The 17,920-nt window shown below is 46.9% G+C and overlaps 1 protein-coding gene across 1 annotated transcript in view; it reads left to right on the forward strand.

Annotated features, from left to right (window-relative positions):
- Positions 1-5,497: 5,497 nt before the first annotated feature.
- The window catches only part of VPS13D (vacuolar protein sorting 13 homolog D), a 117,486-nt gene continuing 105,063 nt past the window's right edge, over positions 5,498-17,920 (forward strand). The window contains exons 1-11 of the mRNA XM_056864951.1: positions 5,498-5,645; positions 6,762-6,836; positions 7,495-7,685; positions 8,960-9,040; positions 10,746-10,862; positions 11,915-12,019; positions 12,570-12,740; positions 13,789-13,889; positions 14,848-15,016; positions 16,460-16,552; positions 17,071-17,305. Of these exons, the coding sequence (XP_056720929.1) occupies positions 5,549-5,645; positions 6,762-6,836; positions 7,495-7,685; positions 8,960-9,040; positions 10,746-10,862; positions 11,915-12,019; positions 12,570-12,740; positions 13,789-13,889; positions 14,848-15,016; positions 16,460-16,552; positions 17,071-17,305 (1,435 nt within the window). The 5' untranslated portion in view covers positions 5,498-5,548. The remainder of the gene's footprint in view (positions 5,646-6,761; positions 6,837-7,494; positions 7,686-8,959; positions 9,041-10,745; positions 10,863-11,914; positions 12,020-12,569; positions 12,741-13,788; positions 13,890-14,847; positions 15,017-16,459; positions 16,553-17,070; positions 17,306-17,920) is intronic.

The following is a 17,920-nucleotide window of genomic DNA, read 5'->3' on the forward strand; positions in this document are numbered from 1 at the left end:
CACAAAAACCTCCCACCAGTGGCAAAGAGGGACCTGGCAACCCTAGGGATTGAACCTGGGACCTTCTGCATGCCAAGCCGATGCTCTGCCATTCAGCCAAAGAACATGTGGTGATCTCCTAGTCCTCTGACCAGAGAGTGGTTGAATGTAATGTATAAGGCCATAGAGTCCACCTTCCAAAGTGGCCATTTTCATAGAATCATAGAGTTGGAAGGGACCACTAGGGTCATCTAGTCCTGATATGCCTGTATTATTGTATCAATTCCCAATGACAATAACAGTAGGAGGTTGATCGTTCAAAGCAGTTTGTTTATTAGGCCCAATGTACACACCAGGTGAAAATTGCCCAAATGCGCAGGACAATTCACACCAACATCAAAGGAGTGCAAGCACGGATATAATCTTTGGTAATGGGAGGTACAAAAGACGAAATACATGGCGTCAATACAGAGAACCAATAATGGATATTTAAGGATTTGAATACCCTATTAGAGATTCGGAGGCGTTACATAGAAATGGTGATCTCATTCTCACTAATGAGCAGTGAAGGCCCTCATGGTCAGGTGCTTTTCTATTTGATCCTAAATTACTGCAGTTCTTCTTATCTTGGACCCTGGCAGCTGCCAAGGCTAACTAAGAGGGTTCCTAGCTGGTTCTTATCTCTGGAAAACCAGCTTATGCAAGCATACTAAAGCCATCTAGGGATTCTTTAAGTAGCTTCTAACTAAGGAGCCACAGTGGGCCTCTTATACTTGAGGCCTGTAACATATGCAAGGGCTTGGTGTAACTATACAAGCCACCTCTAATATGCTGAGTGTGGCCTGTCCATGAGCGCAGATATAGTTTATTGAGTACAAAGAATATATTTCAAATCAAAGAATACATTTCCAATACATTTCCCATAGCATATACTGATTTCAGGCATTACAGTCCAACCCCCAGGTTTTCTCCAGGGGGGACCTGACTGCTGTCACCTGGAGATCAGTTGTAATCCCAGGGGATCTCCAGCCGCGACCTGGAAGCTAGTCACCCTAATCCCCACTTCCTCAGAGCTCCAGGCATTTCCCATCCTGGAATTGGCAACCTCATGAATTAATTATTATTAATTATTAATTAATTATGTTAATTATGCGTCGGGCAAAAAAACAAGCCAACGCTTTCCTTTGAGCGTCAGCTGTGACTCGAAGGCACTTTCCACCCCCCCTAGCACCATGCACTCTATGGTCACGCTTCCGCTCTAGGCTTCTCCCTCTCTATGTCACTCCCCCCCCCCATGTATTTTGTATTAGAGGTTCAGCGCCGGAAGCTCCCGCCCCGTCATTACATACAGGAAGTTCCTGTCAGCACAACGAGGGTCATAGAGTCAGGGGAAAAAAAGAGCGGCTTTATAAAAGATGTTTTTGTTTTTTAAAAAACGAACACGGGGGGGGAAACTTTAAAAACCCAACAACTCAATAAAGAAGAGAAAGGTCCTAATCGGCACTTCCGGTGCGCCTTGGCACTCCCGCCCCCTTTCGAAAGCTCTGTGGGGAGATTCCCCCCCATTTCTTCAAACCCAGCTTTGAAAACGAAAAGCGGGATTAAAAAGGAAGAAAGAATCGAATCCACTCCGGAAGTGCGTCTGTCCAGCTTCCGGTTAGACTCTATGCCCCCCCTCCCCGCGGACGGCTCATCGCGGGGCGGTCTGGTCGATCGGCAGCTCGGCGCTCGCCCCGCCGCCTTGTCCTACTTCGCTCGGCGGTCGGCCTGTTCCTCCCTCCCTCCCTCCCTCCTTGCGGGCCTAGGTCGAGCGAGACGGACGCCGGGGAGGACTCGCGCCGCCCCTCCCCCTCGGGCAGGTACCCCCTCCTCTCTCTCGGGCGGACGGAGGGGGGAAGGAATGGCAGGGCCAGGGGCCTGTGTGTGTCTATGAGTGTGTCTATGGGGGGGGGTGTTTCCTCCTCCCTCTCCCCCCTTGGAGATCTTCAGGTGCCCCCCCCCTGGGTGGGCTGTGGGTAAAGCAGAGGGGGACCCCCATTGTGGGGGGCCAGAGACGGGCTGGACCTTTACTTTGGCCTGGCCCCTCTCTCTCTCTGTCCACACCCCCCCCCCCCCCGCCTTTACACCCTTCGTCTTGCTCCAAAGAGGTGACTTTCCGTTTGGGGGAATGGAAACAAGTCTTTATTATTCTTTAATGAACACATGAAGCTGCCTTCTGCTGAATCAGGCTCTTGGTCCGTCAAAAGTCGGTTTTGTCTGCTCAGACCGGCAGCGGCTCTCCAGGGTCTCAGGCTGAGGTCTTGCACATCACCTACTTTGCCTGGTCCCTTTAACTGGAGGTGCCGGGGATTGAACCTGGGACCTTCTGCATGCCACGCAGAGGCTCTTCCACTGAGCCACGGCACCTCCCCTAGAGAACACACGAAGCTGCCTTCTACTCAATCAGACTCTTGGTCCATCAAAGTCAGTATTGTCTACTCAGACCAGCAGTGTCTCTCCAGGGTCTCAGGCTGAGGTCTTTCACATCACCTACTTGCCTGGTCCCTTTAACTGGAGATGCCGGGGATGGAACCTGGGACCTTCTGCGTGCCAAGCAGATGCTCTACCACTGAGATATGGTCCCTCCCTTAGCTATCAGGCTTTTAGTGGCATTTATACACATGAAGCTGCATTATACTGAATCAGACCTTCGGTCCATCAAAGTCAGTACTGTCTACTCATACTGGTAGTGGCTCTCCAGGGTCTCAGGCAGGGGTCTTTCACATCACCTACCTGCCTGGTCCCTTTAACTGGAGATGCCGGGGACTGAATCTGGGACCTTCTGCATGCCAAGCAGAGGAAAAGGCAATAACACTAGGAAAAGTTGGAGGCAGCAGGAAAAGAGGAAGACCCAACATGAGATGGATTGGCTGCACAAAGGAAGCCACGACCCTCAGTTTGCAAGACCTGTGCGAGGCTGTTAACAAGAGGACGTTTTGGAGGACATTATTCATAGGGTCGCCATGAGTCGGAAGCGACTTGACAGCATTTAACACAAACATCCACACATATACATTGCCAATGTACGTAGAGAGAGAGAGCAGTCAGTCACAGCTGACTTATGGCGACCCCGTAGGGTTTTCAAGACAAGAGACGAACAGAGATGGTTTGCCATTGCCTGCCTCTACATAGTGACCTTGGATTTTCTTGGTGGTCTCCCATCCTAACCAGGGCTGACCCTGCTTAGCTTCTGGGGATCTGATGAGATCGGGCTAGCCCGGGCTGTTCAGGACAGGGCAAATAATATTTAGCCCTTTTAAAAAAGCATTCAAAGTGCTGCTGATACAGTCTTGTAATCCCTCCAGTAGCCTTGTGAAGGGGGTCAGTATTATGTCCATAGCACAGATGAAGATGGTGGTGAGGCAGCAGCTTTTCCCGTATCATTAAGCATTTGCAAATGTTTCTTTCCTCTCTCTTGTTTTATTGTAATTATTGTTCTGGGCTCTGTCAGTCTCATCTCAGCTATCAGCTTGCTTGGGTGTGATCTTAACTTGCAGCTCCTCCCCAGATGATAACAGTGGTAACTTTTCTGCAAGGGTTTGCTAAGATAATGGTGTCAGTGAAATGCCTATCATTCTCAGTATCGTCTGGCCTGGCAGGCTGTGGTTCGACAGGGCAAGGTATTTCCCAACACATGCTGCCTGAGATTCTTTAACCCGAGACGCAGGGAGATCGAACTTGGGACCTTGTGTGTGCAAAGCACACACCCTTGCCCAAAACAGGCACCCGTAGATGAACGCTGACTTGGTTTTAATAACCACACAAGCAGTTCTGTGTGACTCAAGGAGATTTGGACTTGTTCACCATCAACACAAATGAAGCTGTCTTACTCTGAACCAGACCATTGGTCCATTGAGGTTGGTATTGCCAACACCGACTGGCAGTGGCTTTTCGCAGATCTTAGGTGGAGGTCTGTCACATCACCTTCTACCAGATCCATTTAATGGGAGATGCCAGGGATTGAGCCTGGGACCTTCTCCATGCCAAGTGGGTGTTCTGCCACTGAGCCACAGCCCCTCCCCATGACGGAATTGCTCTTTGAGAAGCTCCTCTTTTGAAACTGAAGGGAGAGTCTCATACGAAAATAAGAAAAGCCCTGCTGGATCAGACCCAGGCCCATCAAGTCCAGCAGTCTGTTCACACAGTGGCCAACCAGGTGCCTCTAGGAAGCCCCAAACAAGATGGCTGCAGCAGCACCATCCTGCCTGTGTTCCACAGCACCTAATATAATAGGCATGCTCCTCTGATACTGGAGAGAATAGATATGCATGACTAGTATCCATTTTGACTAGTAGCCTCTCCTCCATGAACATGTCCACTTCCCTCTTAAAGCCTTCCAAGTTGGCAGCCATAACTACATCCCGGGGCAGGGAGTTCCACAGTTTAACTAGGCAGGTTAGGATGTGGGATTGGGGTCTGCCGTTCAGAGGAAAACAGCCCCAAATCCCACTGGGCATGCCGAAGGTCATGGGTACACCTCAAGTGGGTATTTGAATCCTGCCATTACATATAATTGTACCAGCAGTATATACAGGGCTTTCCACAGCCCACTAATTAAAAAATAAAACCAGTTCCTGCCAAGTGGTTTGTAATGAATCATCATTACTGTTATGGAAGCAGTGTCAAAGTCTGCAAGCAACGCAGAGCCATGCTGACCGAACTGTAGACATGGCTGGCTTCAAGAGCAGGCAGCGGGTGTTGAAAACCTAGGGATGATGGTGTGAGTCCTTCCACACAGCCGGGGCTCAATCCATTAATAGGCGCTTGACTTGTCCCCTCTCTCCCTCTTACATGATCCTCCTCATTGTTTGGTGGAAAAGCCTAACCTTACTTGGAAAGAATGTGAGTTTAGAAAGTCTGATACTATAGATATATATGTATCTGCTGACAAGGATGGACTTCATGCATCTGAAGAAGTGGGCTGTTGTCCATGAAAACCTATGCCACCATAAAGAGCCAGTGTAGTGTAGTGGTTAGGAGCAGTGGATTCTAATCTGGTGAACTGGGTTTGATTCCCCACTCCTCCACATGAGCGGTGGACTCTAAGCTGGAGAAATGGGTTTGATTCTCCACTCCTCCACACGAGCGGACTCTAATCTGGAGAACCAGGTTTGATTCCTCGCTCCTCCACATGAGCGGTAGACACTAATTTGGAGAACTGGTTTCAATTTCTCACTTCTCCGCGTAAAGCCTGCTGGGTGACCTTGAGCTAGTCACAGTTCTTCTCCAAACTCTCAGCCCCACCTACCTCACAAGGTGCCTGTTACGGGGAGATAAAGGGCAGGAGATTGTAAGTCGGTTTGAGTCTCCTGAAAAGGTAGAGACAATCGGGGTATAAAAAACTTTTAAATTTGTTCATTTAAATGGAGTCTTTTGGCACCTTTGAAGTTTCTCCCTAGGCAAAGAACCATGGCATGGCTATGTTGCATTTCTTTTTCAATCTGTTATTCTCTTCCTTGCTTGCAGGTCTAGAACTTAGAACTATGGAGGAGAGCAATCAGGAATGACAAGAAATTCCTAGGAAGTAGTCATGTTGGAAGGTTTGGTTGCCTGGGTCCTCAACAACTATCTAGGCAAATATGTCAGTAACCTGAACACGGACCAACTCTCAGTAGCCCTTCTAAAAGGTAAGGTGTAAGAACCCCTGTAAGTTTGGTAAAGATTTTCTTCAAGCCCCTGGATCTTAGGTTGCTCGCCCCTTCGCCTTTTCTTCTGTCCCTCTTTATTTAGGTGGGTGTCGATTTGTGGTGGACTCATTCAGTAGGTGATAAAACCCCACTTGTGATTGTGGCTTGAACAGGGAGGTTTTATGTTTTAGAATCATAGAGTTGGAAGGGACCACCAGGGTCATCTACTCCAACCCCCTGTGCAGTGCAGGAAATTCACAACTACCTCCCCCCCACACCCCCAGTGACCTCTGCTCCATGCCCAGAAGATGGCAAAAAAACCCTCCAGGATTCCTGGCCAAATTGGCCTGGAGGAAGGTTGTTTCCTGACCCCAAAGTGGCGATTGGCATTTCCCTGGGCATGTAAGAAAGGGCAATGAGAGCCAAGCACTGACACAATCCTTCCTACCCTCCCTCTTCTGGCGCATTTTTTAGGAAGTGGGTGGGGCCAGGTCGGGCGTTTGCCCAGCAAGGCTTCTGATTGACTATTAGAGATCCGATTGGCTGTGCAGATTTTTTTTTTAATGTTGCTTTGGCGGCAGCCGCCACCACAGCAAAAGGATCTACACCGTGTGACCGAAGTTAAACTGTGGCAATAGTTTTGTAGCTGGCTCCTCCTCCTGCGGCAGCCATTTTTGTCGCTGCTCCCACCGTGCCATGTCAGAATCCCAAATGTGCCCGCAGGCTCGACAAGGTTGAGGAATCCCTGCCCCAGAAGGATATTTCCTTTCTCTCTTTGCTCCTATGACCCTAGTCCCTGAGTAGTTATTTCTTAGAGGAAAATATGATGGAGAGATATTTGGCCACAGCCAGTGTTATATTTGGATCTCTATCCATCAGCAAAAAGGGGACTTATTTTGTATCTTGTTATGGGGGCAGGAATTCTTGCCAATATGGGGGTGATCCATTTATCTTGGTGGTGTTTAAAGGGGGCATTCCATCATCTTATGAGATAATGTGTCAATTTTCTTTGTATTGCATGAGCAGAGTCTGTCAGAGACCCAGAAGGATAGCTCAGAGATAAAATGTTCTGAGAGTCTAGGATTTATTACAGTCTCTGTCGTCTTGTTTCGACAGGTGCTGTGGAATTGGAAAATTTACCATTAAAGAAGGATGCCTTGAAAGAATTGCTGCCGTTTGAGGTCAAAGCTGGTAGGTGTTTGTGGAATTGTGTTTTCAACCAGGGACAGTGCCCTCCGGAGCTGTTAGTTCTGCTGCAGCTGCTGATGCTTTACATGACCTAGTCCATGGGTTCTCAACAAGGGGGGAATTCCCCCCCCCCCCGGGTGGGGGATTTTAGCATTCCAGGGGGGGAATTGGGCCACTATTCAGCAAAGTGTGATGTCCTGTAGATGATCTACAATCTGTAAAATTGTAGTTTGTTTTTTTGAGTTAAACTATCTTGGGAAGGGGGGAATTATATTCTAAACAATGGTGAAAGGGGGGAATGGAGCAAAAAAGGTCGAGAACCCCTGTACCTAGTCGATATCTTAAGCAGGTTGTTTTTACTGAAGCTGTAGAGCTGAAGCTGGCTTGGAAACAAACACACTCGGTGGCTTGAGGTCACGTGCTTGTCCAGTCCTGCAATAATGCTGCTTGTTACGGACATCCTCATGTGCACTTTTGGAATAGGAATCCTTCGTTTGTGACCTTGGTTTTTGCAGTACAGATAGAGCCCCTTAACCAGAAGCTCCTTGCATGCAGAAGGGTATGCGTACGGAGCTTCTCCCTCCACTGGTGCGGGGGAAGCTTCCAGACGCACGTAGACGCATGAATGCCGACGTTTGTTTTCTCTTTGGTACATTTGTAGGCTTCATTGGCAAGGTTACGCTGCAGATACCGTTTTATCGCCCGCACGTGGACCCGTGGGTGATATCAGTGTCGAAATTGCACCTGATTGGATCGCCGGAGAAGCAAGGGGATTTTGACGAAGAAAGAGAGAGGCTGTTTGAAAGAGAAGCCAAGAAAGCGGTCTTATTAGCACTGGAAGAGAAATGGAAAGTGAGTCCTTTAGGAATTCTGAATAAACGAGAAGCTCGGGCATGGGAAATGTTTTGCATTTTCGGCCTCAGAGTTATCTAAACCAGGGGTGTCGAAGTCAATTGTTACAAAGGCAGGATATGACATAACTGTCACTTAGTTGGGCCAGGCCATGCCTCGCCAGCCCAGATCGAGAGTGGGGAGGGGGTGGCTGCCTCGACAGGCTCGCAGGCTGGATAAGAGCTCTCAAGGGACTGGATCCAGCCCTAAGCCTTATGTTTGACACCCCTGATATAAAGGTATCTAGACCACCCAATTGGAGCTGACCCACCGTAGAGAAAATGGGATGGCACTGATTGCATTATTGCGTTGCAAATCATTCATATTTGTGTGTCGCTGTAAAAACAAACAAACAAGTAATGTAATCTATGAATCTTCTGGTTATAGTTCAGGATGAAATGGGAGAAAATACCTGTGTAATTTGACAGTGTCCAGTGGTTTACTTTATTGCGGTACATAACCAGCATAAGTCAAGTGAGACCATTATAGCCCCACACACAAAATACACAGCCGTCAATACAAAATGATACTTTGCACTGTACACCTAAAAAATAACCCCTATAAGACAGAATGCATAAACACAGACCCAGAAAACCTAGAACCCATTAATCTTCTTCCTTCTTGAGTTCTTTGTGGATCCTAACAGCTGCAGCCAGGAATCTGGCTCAAGCAAGAGAAACCTGAGGATTAGAATCCACTATAAGCAGGTTACCTAACTCACAATCGGAGACACCTGAAAGTCTCTGTAGCAGGGGTTGTAAATGCTTATCACGAATTTCTTTGTAGAACCCACACCCCAAGAGGATATGTTCGATTGTTTCCAATTTGCCGGTACCACACGAACAGATGCGCTCTGTCATCGGTACCTTTTTGTCACGGCCCTCCAGAACCGCCGAAGGGAAGGGAATTTGACAGTGTCTTTATCTGTGAAAATTATTGCTCCTTGTTAGAAAAAAGCATGCATATAGTCATGTGATAAAATTGTGATTTCCCATTACATGTGAATGTGATTGATTAGACATCTTCACTCATCATGTGGAATGGGTTCACGGATAAGGGCAGTATCCTGTAAGTTAAAAAAAATGACATAAATGCCATGCATTGGCTACATTCAGCTAGATCATGGTTTGTTGTGGGGTTTGAACACAAACCTCTTTTAGCTGTGACATCCCATTTTCTCTCTCTCTCTCTCTCTCTCTCTCTCTCTCTGTCTCTCTCTCTCTCTCTGTTTTCAGAAAGAACGGGAGCAGGCGGCAGAATCTTACTGGTATTCAGTCACTGCCTCTGTCGTTACTAGCATCATAGAGAACATCGAAGTAAGTTGGTTGGGTGGCCTGGCTCCGGCCTTGATTTGTAAGCGGTTTTGTTGAGGTCCATAGCCAGAGACTCTAGGGAGAATTCCTGGAACAGTCATGCAGTACCTTTGTTACTGGGGCCAATCAAAATATCAAGCATTCTAGTCCCCCAAAACTCTGTCTTGAGTAGCTTGTTCAGTGCCGAAACACAGATTGGGGGTGGGGAGATGATGTTTAGGTCATGGTGGGTCAAGCCCCTTTCCGGCCATTTTGATGAATCTGATGGAATTCTGGGTGTCGCAGACTTGACTGGACCAAGCGGTACAATTTGAAACCTGTTTTGCAGCCAGCACCATGTTGTATACGATACCAGAAGGGGAGTGGTACCTGGAACACACATATACGTAAAGTACCACTGATACACTGAATACAATGGTTTATATAATTTAAAAAACGTGATTCCCAACAAATGATTCAAGTTATGCAACAAAACAATCCATACAAGTTGCAACAAAACAATCTATGCAAGTTTACAAGGTTTCGCAAATTTTATCCTTGTTTCGCCAATTGCGTTAGCTTTATCAGAAGTCTGTTGCTGCTGTACAGGAAAGTCTTGACTTTCTGATTTTGCTCCTGTTGCCAAGCAGATTAATTATATCGGCAGACCATGCTGTTTTGTGCACAAGCCTCTGTTTCGCTACAGTCTGTTTTGCTACTGTCAAGATTTTCCTGTACAGCAGCAACAGACTTCTGATGACGCTAATGCAATTGGCGATACTGGATATGGAGCTCCAAAAAGATCTAGAGAAGGCACCAACTTTCCTGTCAGCAGAACAGTCCAGATATGTAGCCTCTCCTGCCGCCTACCTCTCCCAATTAGAGATCTTTAGATATAGGAAAGCATTCACCCTTGCCAGATGCCAAGCTCTCCCCTTGGCAGTTGTGGATGGGAGATACAGAAAGGCTCCCTTGGAGGATGGAGTATGTCCCTGTGCTTTAAAGGAAATTGAAACAACAGAGCACGTCCTACTGTGCTGTCCATTATATCAAGAGGTTAGTTCTAAGTTTATCTCCCCCTGGCTTAGTTGGCATTCCAGCCATTCTGGTCAGGAGCATACTAAAATGTTGCTTATGGACGAAAATAGATTCCTTTGAAATGTGGTGTTGGAGGAGAGTGTTACGGATTCCGTGGTCTGCCAAAAAAACAAATCAGTGGATTATAGATCAAATCAAGCCTGAACTGACCCTAGAAGCTAAAATGACTGTCATATTTTGGTCACGTCATGAGACGACAAGAGTTGCTGGAAAAGACAGTCGCTAGGAAAAGTTTAGGACAGCAGGAAAAGAGGAAGACCCAGCAAGAGATGGAGATTGTTTTGTTGCAACTTGTATAGATTGCTTTGTTGCATAACTTGAATCATTTGTTGGAAATCACATTTTTGAAATTATACAAACCATTATATTCAGTGTTATCAGTGGTACTTTATGTACTTAAATGTGAGCACCACATTGTGGCTGTTCCCTCTGGGGTCCAGGTGCTGGGGATCAGGCTTGTCTTCCCCTAGAGGTAGTGGTCTTCTGGGAGGGGGTGCAACCCCCATGCGGCCCTTTGATCTCTCAACTGGCATAAGAGGCCAGAGACTCCTTTTCCTATTACTTCTTCCATGAGTCCAAAAGGGAAAACGGTAACAGTTTCCCTTCTCTCCACCACCCTGCCCCCTTTCAGTTAAAAATCCAAGACGTCCATTTAAGGTTTGAAGATGACATCACAAACCCGTCTCAGCCCCTTGCGTTTGGCATCTGCATAAAAAACGTCTCTGCACAGAATGCTGTGAACGAGCCGGTCAGTATTCGCTTGTAAGGAATTGTCTCGGTTAAGGTGACGTGATGCCTTCTGAGGTTCTCTGTTGTCATGGGGGTGGGAAATTCCAAATATCGGTAGACGGCGAGATGGGGTATTGCACAGAAGAGGTTTGAGTAGAAAGATAGACCGTTCCTTCAGGTTGGAGGGTGGTAGTGCCCCCCCAGGGGGTAGGGTGTTGGCTGGAGTTGAGGAACACCCCCCGCCCCAGTTCACAGTTTTTGGGGGCAAGGTTTTTTAAAAATGTGTTTGTCTTCTCCAGTGACTTGACCCACGCTATTTGGACTTCAAGCACCTTGTGTTATAAGTCCGGCACGAGCTTTTTGCTTGTTGGTACAACGGGATCTGGGTTGGCTAATGTGCATGAATCTGGCAGAGAGAGAACAAATGGTCTGCTTTTAGGTTTTTTTTTGGGGAGGGGGAGGGGTGCTATGTTTGAACCTATGGTCCCTTCCAGGTCAGAATGCCTTCTGGTAGCTTCTTTATCATTTCATTGGGCGGTCCCTGGATAGTCATCATCTTGACTTGGGAAGGGGGGGCAAGTAGTACCTAATGGCACCATCCTAAGCAGAGGATGTGGAGGGGCTGTGGCTCAGTGGTAGAGCCTCTGCTTGGTATGCAGAAGATCCCAGGCTCAATCCCCGGCACCTCCACTTAAAGGGACTAGGCAAGTAGGTGATGTGAAAGACCTCTGCCTGAGACCCTGGAGAGCTGCTGCCTGTCAGAGTAGACAGTACTGACTTTGATGGACCGAGGGTCTGATTCAGTAGAAGGCAGCTTCGTGTGTTCAGTTCCACCCTTTTAAGTCCATTGAAGTCATTGCGCTTGGAAGGGTGTAACTGCTGAGGGTGGCACTGCCAATTACCTTAATGTGAAAAAGTCGTGGGGTGGGGGGAATGAAGATTGTGAGCTTTTTATGCCCGGGATAGTGTTAGGTGTCATTGTATTCAAATGGGATAATGTTTTGCTGATTGCAGCAGTTGGCTGTGTTCCACTGTAGCTGAAACCCAGGTTGTTGTGTGTGTTGTTTTAAGGTGGAGCAGCTAATGAGGAAGAAACAGCTGGATATAGCTGATTTCAGTATCTATTGGGATACTAATTGCACTTTAATGGGAGATTTGCCACCAGGAGAACTGCAGGTATGTTGAACCTTTTGTTTTTGTTTTTTAAATTGTTGTGAAAGATGCTGCTGATTTGTAGAGACGGGGTGTGGGCGTAGAGTTTGAGAATGTTAAAATAGATTTGTCAGTGAATTTGGGAGGAGAAGAAGAAGAAAAGTTGGTTTTTATACCCTGATTTTCGCTACCTTTAAGGCAGGGGTGTCGCACTCAATTGTTACGAGGGCCGGATGTAACATAAATGTCACTTGGTCGGGCCAGGCCATATTGAGCGTGTGTGTGTGTGGGGGGGGGGGCTGGCTCAAGAACCAGAAAAGAGCTCTCAAGAGGCCAGATCTGGCCCATGGGTCTTATGTTTGACACCCCTGCTTTAATAGGTCACCGGTGACAATTAAATTTCCTTTTTGCAAATGTGTGGCTGATATTTTCACATCATTCTTTTACTGAAACTGTGCAATCTTCTGCAGCGTTACTCCAGGCTGAGCCATGCCGATTTAAGTGAGTTTAAATGCGTAGGATTGCTGTGCGCATCTATAATATATTTGCTATAATTAATTTGTGCGGTTTCCAGGAAGCCATGGATAAGAGCATGGAGAGCCGAGAGCACAATTACATCCTGGAGCCCGTGTGCACCTCGGCTCTCCTCAAGAGAAACTGTTCGAAGGAGCCCCTGAGGTCGCGACATTCTCCGCGGCTCGAGTTCGACATTCAAATGGAGACGATACCTCTGAAACTTTCGCAGGTAAAAGCTACATAGGGAAGAAGTTGCTCTGTAAACAGCATTCCTGAATGAGAAACGGCAGGTCATGTAGATTAGGATCATAGAGTTGGAAGGGGCCATCCAGTCCAACCCCCGCTCAATGCAGGATCAGCCTAGAGCATCCCTGACAAGTGTTTGTCCAGCCGCTGCTTGAAGACTGCTAGGGAGGGGGCGCTCACCTCTTCCGTAGTCACCTGATTCCACTGCTAAACTGCTCTTACTGTAAAAAAAATCCTAATATTCAGACAGTACATTTCCGCCTGTAATTTCAGCCCACTATTGCGAGTCCTATCCTCTGCTGCCAATAGGAGCCTCTCCCTGCCCTCCTCTAAGTGACAGCCCTTCAAATACTTCAAGAGAGTAGTCATGTCCCCCCTCAACTTCTGTTTGAAGATGAAAACTGTGTGTGTGTTAAGTGCCGTCAAGTCTCTTCCGACTCATGGCGACCCTATGAATGAAAGTCCTCCAAAATGTCCTATCTTTGACAGCCTTGCTCAGGTCTTGCAAATTGAGGGCTGTGGCTTCCTTTATTGAGTCAATCCATCTCTTGTTGGGTCTTCCTCTTTTCCTGCTACCCTCAACTTTTCCTAGCATGACTGTCTTTTCCAGTGACTCTTGTCGTCTCATTATGTGACCAAAATATGACAGCCTCAGTTTATTCATTTTAGCTTCTAGGGTCAGTTCAGGCTTGATTTGATCTATAACCCACTGATTTGTTTTTTTTGGCAGCCCGCGGTATCCGTAACATTCTCCTCCGACACCACATTTCAAAGGAGTCTATTTTCTTCCTATCAGCTTTCTTCACTGTCCAAAAACTAAGTTATATCAAAACTTGCCCATCCAATTTTCAATGGCCAAGCTAAATTAAAAGGCGACTTGGTTCGAGTTTAAACTTTTGAGAGTACGTGTACTGTTATCCCTTTGTTTGAAGCAGTGGGATCCTTTCTAAGATGGATCAATTGGCATCCCCGATAGTGATGTTTTTGAAACAGGCTGCATCGCCGTTTTATGCCGCTTTTTGTTTGCACAGGCCCAGTACCGGCAAATAATGGACTTCCTGAAAGAATTGGATCGAAAAGAGCGACAGCTTAAGTTTAGAAGATGGAGGCCCAGGGTTGCGGTAACCGGAAAGTATGGACTTGATCAATAACCCTTTTAGAACTTTAGATTAACTTTAGATTATAAACGAATTCCCAAAGCAAGTTTTGAAGGGATGCATGTTTGAATTTCTGGGGTTTTTCTTAATGCTTCGCTGTGTATGTGTAAAGTGTCGTCAAGTCGCTGCCGACTTATGGTGACCCCTTTTTGGGGTTTTCATGGCAAGAGACGAACAGAGGTGGTTTGCCAGTGCCTTCCTTTGCACAGCAACCTTGGTACTCCTTGGTGGTCTCCCATCCAAATACTAACCAGGGCCGACCCTGCTTAGCTTCTGAGATTTGACAAGATCAGGCTAGCCTGGGCCATCCAGGTCAGGGCAATGCTTCGCTGTAGGCTCTGCAAAATGGTGCTCAGATAGCGGCATTACAGTTTTGGGAAGGGGTTCTTGCTAGGAAGTGTGTGTTGGTGACCTGTGCTCAGAAGGTTTTTGTTTGTTTTATTGGCAGTGTTAATATTGCCCAAATGATTCCCTAGGCAGCTTACTGTTTATTTCAAGAAATGGGGGCCCTGCTACGTCAGGAATTGAATTTTATGTGGGGCATAGGAAACTGTTTCATAACTCATGGGAGTGTTCCACATAAACTTATCCATCAGAACAGAAGCAGTTGTTTTTGAAAAATTGGTTGCTGTTTGAGAAACATTTTGAGCTGTTGTTGAAAGCAAGGTTTGACCCCCCCCCCCTCAGGAAGCGTTTTGACATGAAATGTGTCAGGATCATCAAATAAATATTGTTGAAGATTCTTAGTAAAGGGGAAGGAATCCTCTAGCTTAGAAAGGCATTATTCCTGATAGTAGCATGGTGACAAAATACTTCAGTGCCCCGGAGGGAGGCTGCAAAACAAATGATTTCTCAGTCCTTTTTTCCTCTTTCGGGTCAGTCCTTATCCCTCGTGCTATCTGCTTAACTGCCTGATTCTTTGTAACGTTTCAGCTGCCGCGAATGGTGGCTTTTTGCTCTGAATGCGAACATCGCGGAGATCAGAGAGCAGAGAGAACGCTCGTCCTGGGAATTTGTGTTGCATCGAGCCCAAGATGCCGTCCTGTACACCGATCTGTATTACAAGAAGTTGAAAGACGTGCTGCTGTCTGCCGAGGAGCAGGTACGGAGAGTTGAAGCAAGCCAGGGTGACGCCCCACCGTTGCCTTAAGATGATGCGAGAGGGGTGGCGTGCATGATTCTGTCTGGAGCCTTAGAGTTCTTATAGAAATTGCTGAACTTAATTTTGGTGGAAACGGCTCTTAGAGCTGCTTAGTGTCAAAGTTGTATTTGCGCTCAGCAGTTGACTTGTTCAGATAAAATCTGCGCTTTTTAAATTTATTTTTATATACGTTATTTATAGTCCTCTTTTCTCACTTGGTAAAAGGTAAAGGTCCCCTGTGCAAGCACTGGGTCATTCCTGACCCATGGGGTGACGTCACATCCTGACGTTTACTAGGCAGACTTTGTTTTTACGGGGTGGTTTGCCAGTGCCTTCCCCAGTCGTCTTCCCTTTACCCCAGCAAGCTGGGTCCTCATTTAACCAACCTTGGAAGGATGGAAGGCTGAGTCAACCTCCAGCCGGCTACCTGAAACTGACTTCCGTCAGGATCAAACTCAGAGCAGAGCTTTGGACTGCAGTACTACAGCTTACCACTCTGCGCCACGGGGCTCTTTCTCACTTGGACTCCGGGAAAATTGCACAGAGCGAGTCAATTCAATCGACGGACAGGACAGTAAATAATGCAGTAGGATTAGGGTTGTAGAACCAATCAGAAGGCTAAAAAAACAGAACTGATGCAAAACAGAAGTGTTAACAGAACACATTATATGATGCAAAATTCCATAGCAGGATCCTGTTTTCAGCAAGCTATACACAGTAGTAAAATACCACAGTTCCTAATCATTTTTCCCGAGTAACGTTGTGCATCATTTAGTATACTGCAAGTCTGTTGCCTGCATGGAAAATCTCTCTTGAATAATTCAGTTTTGCTTAGTTTGTGGAAAGCCATGAGAGCGGGATATAATTGGGTATAACGTTTCAGATCTTTGCAAGCAAAATAGCTTGTTGCTGTATTTTAGATGCCCCCCCCAAAGATGTTCCCCTGCTGCTGTTTATAACCCTTGCTATATTGGTTTTAAATCCATTTGTTTTAAAAATCCTCCTGTTTAACTGCATCATCCTAGCTCCATAGTCTTATGTATATAAAATCTGCCTTTGATTATAACAGCCCCCTACCCCTGTTTGCAGCCCCCAGATCACTAAAAAGGGCAATTTGATGCCTAAGAAAGTGTTTGTGTAGAGGGCTCTGTGCTGTTTGGGTTCAGTCCTAGCTATTACAATGCAGAATCCTAAAATTATTTTGAGATCTGTCACGACCAGTTCTTATGATCCCTTATCCTCAATTATTTTGTTGTCAGTAGCATGAGGAGGATTGGCTTGATCTGCGTTTTGCTTCTTGTAATGTTTAAGCTCCTCTACTCCCTTAGGCACAGAAATATTATTTGGAGAAAGGGGCTGGATTTGCCCCCCCAATTTTCCTGCTTTTTCCCCCCCCACCCATAGGAAGAGATGGACCGGATTGAAGACGAACAGACTTTTGAGGAGCTGAAAATCTTGTGTGAGATCGTTTACAAACAATTCCATGAGCTGGCTGAGGTGAGAGATGGTTTTTGGTCATTCCTAAGTGTTTGGAAATCCTGACGATTAAGGAAAATGTGCCGAAATCATTATCAGTCATCTAGAACAGATAATGTTAAAGTAGGGTCATATCTGTCTCAGGAACCAACTTTGTTGGCCCCTAACTTTATTTCATCATTAGGGACCGACTAAAACATCACAAAATGGTTAGAGCAGGGGTGTTGAACTCATTCGTTACGAGGGCTGGAGATGACATAAATGTCTCTTAGTTGGGCCGGGCCATGCCTCGCCAGCTGGTGACAAAAAACCAAGAGTGGGACATGGGCTAACCAAAATAGCGATTTTGTAGCAGCAGAAACACCCAAATCTACTTAGAAAGAATGGAGGATAATTTCTCGTCTGCCCCATTTGCTGCGGTTCCATACCGTCAGCCAAGTGGCACCTGTTACAGAGCAAGAAAACAGACTTTGTAATAAGCAGTGCTTAGAAAAAAAATCTCTTTGGTTGCGATTCAAGTGTCTCCTTATTTCGAACAGAGCATTAAGGAGCCCTTATCGGATACCATGGGAGGAGTTTCTGATCTTGATCTGGAAGCCCCCACCACTTCCAGTAGCAGCAGCAGCAGCAGCAGTGGAATGCTGCGGTACCTTCAGTCATGGTTTCCTGGCTGGGGGGGCTGGTACAGCGACTCTCAGGAAGCGTTAGAAGCCGACACTCTCGAGGGACTGCTCTCAGAGACACCCGAACAATGGAGACCTGAGGATGTTGCAGGTTAGGTATATGCCTCTATGGCAGGGATCCCTGTGGGCACTTCTGGAGCTTCTCACACAGGGTGGTGGGCGCAGCCTCAACATGGCTGCCTCAGGAGACGGAGCTGCATGCAAGGAGGGAGCCCCAAGGACAAGGGAAAAGGGGTCATTATATAACACACTGGGGAAAGAGGAGCAAGAGAGGATAAAACCAACATTGGGTTGGCAGCTGCTTCTGAAACGATGTTGTTTAATCTGGCCAGCCAATCAGAAGTCCTGTTGCGCAAGACCCCCACTTAGGCCCACCCACATTCTAAAAACACTTAAGAACATAAGAAAGGCCCTGCTGGATCAGACCAAGGCCCATCAAGTCCAGCAGTCTGTTCACACAGCGGCCAACCAGGTGCCTCAGTCTAGGAAGCCCACAAACAAGACGACTGCAGCATTGTCCTGCCTGTGCTCCACAGCACCTAATATCATAGGCATGCTCCTCTGATCCTGGAGAGAATAGGTGTGCATCCTGACTAGTAGCCATGGATAGCCCTCTCCTCCATGAAAATGTCCACTCACCTCTTAAAGCCTCCCAAGTTGGCAGCCATCACCACATCCCGGGGCAGGGAGTTCCACTATTGAACTA

This window comes from Euleptes europaea, chromosome 19 (assembly GCF_029931775.1).
Source record: "Euleptes europaea isolate rEulEur1 chromosome 19, rEulEur1.hap1, whole genome shotgun sequence".
Lineage (NCBI taxonomy): Eukaryota > Metazoa > Chordata > Lepidosauria > Squamata > Sphaerodactylidae > Euleptes > Euleptes europaea.